A 4,036-nucleotide genomic window follows, 5' to 3' on the forward strand; every position below is an offset into this window, starting at 1 on the left:
GGCCGCGCCCCGCCGGCGGGCCGAGGGAGCGGCTGCCCGCCGCCCGGGCCCCTCTCAACGCTCCGGGAACGCTTCTATCACCGAAAAGGGACAGAGGAGGAGGCTGGTGCAACTAAAAAAAGTTTATTGATTCAATGATGTTAATAGGTAAAAAAATTTTAAAAACATTGTGCATTACATTGTGCTTATAGTCAGTAGTACATTATATTTGCACCATCATTGAACAGGTTTATTTTTTAGAGGCACTCCTGCTATTCTTACAGAGAATAATGCACGCAGAATTTTACTTTTCTGTTTTGTTGACCCTGAACCTCAAAATTGCCACACCACCCCCCACCAATACCTCTTCTATTTATTATGCAAATATTCGAACTACCTTGTGTCCTTATTATTAGCAGCAACTACAATCGTCCCTTACATAGAGTTTGTACCTTATACATAACATGTAAACATCCAAAATTAACGGTTCATGAAAAAATAACTGTACTCAGTGCTCTAACTCTTGTTATGCATACACATTACCATTTAATAATAGATTCAGGATATTTTTTTTAAGATGTTCAGAACTTGATATTAATAAGGCTGGTGTAGTCCAAATAAAGATTTTTAAAAAAAGCCAGCTGCATTTTGTGCATACACATATGGAATCAACTGAGGTGTCTGCTACATAAGCCAGTAATAATTAGAGATTGCTTTCATAGGAAAACTCTAAATTTTCCAGTTCACTGAAACATACTTCATTCCTTTATGTCATTTACATTCAAGGATTAAAATTGAAGGAGCATAAAATTAAGACAATAGCTTCAGTTGTCCAGTTCATAAATGATTTGAAACTTGAGTTACACACTTGAAGAATTGCCAGATGCCTGACTACTTATTTTCTTATAAAGAAGAATTAGCACTTCACTGAACATCTCTTTTTAAGGAGCCTTTATATGACAAAACAGTTTAAATCTGAAAAAAAAAGATAGGTATAGGAAACATATGAAAATACAAAAATGTATCTGAAAATTATTTCTTTAAATTTAGGCTTTATATCAAAGATATCTTGAAAGAGAAGAATGAAAAATGCACTTGAGTAAATTAGAAGAAAAAAATAATTTTAAAGTCCTCATCAGTTTTGAAAGAATTTTCTATCTGGCATTGACCTTAGCACAGCAGAAGAAACTACAACCAACAGGTACTCTATGAGCCCTTCACAGATGTTCCTCTTGCTAATTAAGAATAGCTTCCAATGGCTTTTGCAATAATGCAATATTAATGATAATCTAAAATAAGACATTTCTGATTTAACAGTCTCATTTCTCTCCCCTAAACATATATTAATATAACATCCCAGTGTCCTAAAGATTCCGAAATAAGTTAGCATTTCTAGCTACCTGAGAAACAAAGCACTTGCTATGGATTCATTTATAAAAAGATTCATATGGAATGCTTAAATATATAGTGCTTACACAAAGACCCCCTGGCTTATTCCAAAGCAGAGTTAAAACTTGGGTAAATGAACTCTAGTAGTGGGTGTACTAACAAAGATTTTAACAAAAAGCTGAGTAAAAACTACAACAGTGTTTTAGATTAGTAAATACTGGGTATTGCAGGATGCTATTCCTATTGTAGTGTGATAGCTTTCACACATGCAGTGTTTACATCTGAATAAAGTCCCTTAAAGTGATCTGTTCTCAGCAAGTATAGACATTTTTTTTTCCCATTACCCCTACAGAAATAAAGAGGAGGGCTCAATGGAAATTAAAAATTGTTTCTTCCACATCACAAGACAGACTGGCAAGTTGCTCATTACTTTTTTGAAAATCAAATTAAGATACCCAGCATCTCCAATGCTGAGGTCCAAAGTGACCTACAAGCACCCTCAAACCACACAACATATTTCTAAAGTTCAGATCCACAAAGGATAAACTTCACCCTCCAAAACAGATACTGTAAACAGCCAAGAGCTCTTGACCTCTGTAGTGCTCTACAGTAAGAATCAAAGGTGATGATAATTGGAGTTGCTTGTAGCTTGTCCATAGATAGTACCTCTTTGAAGAAAGAAAATCAGAATTTTCAAAGTTGTTTTGACTCTTCTACAGTTCCTCCTCCCAATTCATACCTTTGAAGAACTGGTACACGGTGTTGTCCCTTTCTTCCTCTATAAAACTGGGAGATTACTGTATTAATTAGCACAAAAAGGGAAGCTGCAAAGGCAGCACAAAGATTAACACAAATGTCTCACTATTGCTGACTAATTTTCAATTTCACAGCAGCTAACAAACAGCTCTTTTCCCTGAGAATTAATCCAAAAAGCAGCCTCTTTTCACTCCCTGTAGATTAGCCCTGTAGTCATACTTGGCAACAAACTAGTCCACCCCATTCGTATTCTGTTCTTTTTTGTACCCTATTATCTAGACAAGCTAAGATCTAGAATCTTAGACCGGTCTGGGTTGGAAGGGACCTTAAAGATCATCTAATTCCAACCCCCCTGCCATGGGCCCCAGGGACACCTTCCACTAGGTCAGGTTGCTCAAAGGCCCATCCAACCTGGCCTTGAAGAACCAAGCCTAAGGTTATGGACTACATTATTACAGATGAGTTGTCTCCAAAGACTTAACACAAGCAGTATCAATTTCCGACATCCAATGCACTATTCAGTTTTTTGGCATACAAGTTAATCAGCTGCAAATATGTAGAGTTCATTAATCTCTTCAGACGTACCAATAGACTCCAGTTAGTATGGAAGTGCAGTCAAGATAATATTCAGTGCCCTGCAAAGACATACTGGTTTGATTTACAATAATTACAGGTCTACATGAAAGATTTCATATTAAACTTATGTCCACTTCCAGTATTCAAGAACTGATATAATACTGTAATAAGGTTATTCTCGGGCAACCAGAGAAATGTTCTGAAGATAATCTGCAGATGCCATTATAAAGTCAGTCCATTCCTTGGCCAGCTCTTCAATGGAGACTTCCTCACCACCATATTCCTGTGGGAGAATGCTGACCGGGAAGTGCTCAGTCAGACTCTGCAAGTTACTTCCATGCATATACACCTAAAACAAAACAGGAAAAGCATTTACTTGGGTATGAATGCTGGACCACTGAGTGAAAAGAGGCAGCAAAGAAATTCAGCACAAAAGCTGAAGCCACCACCTTGATTTGACTAAACAAGTATACTTGTTCATAATGAGCTCCTTAAATGAAGAAGGAAGTACCACGTTGAGTTTCCCATGGATGCTCAAACTCTGTCCTGCTCAGTATCTTACAGCTTGACGAGGCATGGACTACACCCCAAGAACTGCATTTTATGCAGCCGGGAGCACAAAACTAACTACACACTTGTTCCAGACTGGTTTAGTGACACTGGTGAAGATACACACTACCTGTGAACAGCTAAAGTGAGATAAACCATAGGAAGACTGGGGTTTGGTCTTGTCATGATAGGTATCACGTACTTGCTTTCCAGTCCTTTCTGAGAAAAGAACAGTGTTTGGCTCCTGGCCATTACTATCTGGTCCTGACACATGTATTTAAAAACATTATGTAGTATGTTTGTAGGTTCACACAGGTGCCAAGAAGGATATTCAAAAGAATCTGTATCTCAGTCCTTATGTTCCAGTTTCAACTGAAATTAGATCCTGGACCACTCCTCCACTTTGATCCTTGTAATACTGTAGTTTTGGTACTTCTCTTCTTGCTTTATTGTAGCTATTTTGAAGCCTTACTCCTTACTTCCAGTCAGATACTTTTATAGGCCTCTTATTAACACCTGACAAGTATTTTCTGCAATTATTATTACACAAAGACTGCAAGAATATGCACTTAAATGTAGTTTGCTGCCTTTTATCTAACACTTCCTCATCAGGAAGTAAGATGAGTGAACAGTAATTATTCCTGTGGAGGTATGGGGAACTGGCCCTTAGAGGTGGTGTTGTTTTTTTTTTTTTCAGATCATACTTCTAACTCTTAAGGCAGGAGGCAAGCCAATCCAATTCTGCTCCATTCCATGAACTGGGATATGTGGTTTGGTTTGGGGGGGG

General features: G+C 37.8%; 2 protein-coding genes across 2 annotated transcripts in view; both read right to left on the minus strand.

Moving 5' to 3' along the window:
• The window catches only part of GGH (gamma-glutamyl hydrolase), a 15,713-nt gene extending 15,273 nt beyond the window's left edge, over nucleotides 1–440 (minus strand). The window contains exon 1 of the mRNA XM_026841467.1: nucleotides 432–440. Within this exon, the coding sequence (XP_026697268.1) occupies nucleotides 432–440 (9 nt within the window). The remainder of the gene's footprint in view (nucleotides 1–431) is intronic.
• Nucleotides 108–4,036, minus strand: part of TTPA (alpha tocopherol transfer protein) — a 45,728-nt gene continuing 41,799 nt past the window's right edge. Inside the window, exon 6 of the mRNA XM_026841468.1 lies at nucleotides 108–3,049. Coding sequence (XP_026697269.1) covers nucleotides 2,873–3,049 — 177 coding nt within the window. The 3' untranslated portion in view covers nucleotides 108–2,872. The remainder of the gene's footprint in view (nucleotides 3,050–4,036) is intronic.

Source organism: Athene cunicularia, assembly GCF_003259725.1.
Source record: "Athene cunicularia isolate RWA chromosome 2 unlocalized genomic scaffold, athCun1 chr2_part1, whole genome shotgun sequence".
In the NCBI taxonomy this organism is placed as follows: Eukaryota; Metazoa; Chordata; class Aves; order Strigiformes; family Strigidae; genus Athene; species Athene cunicularia.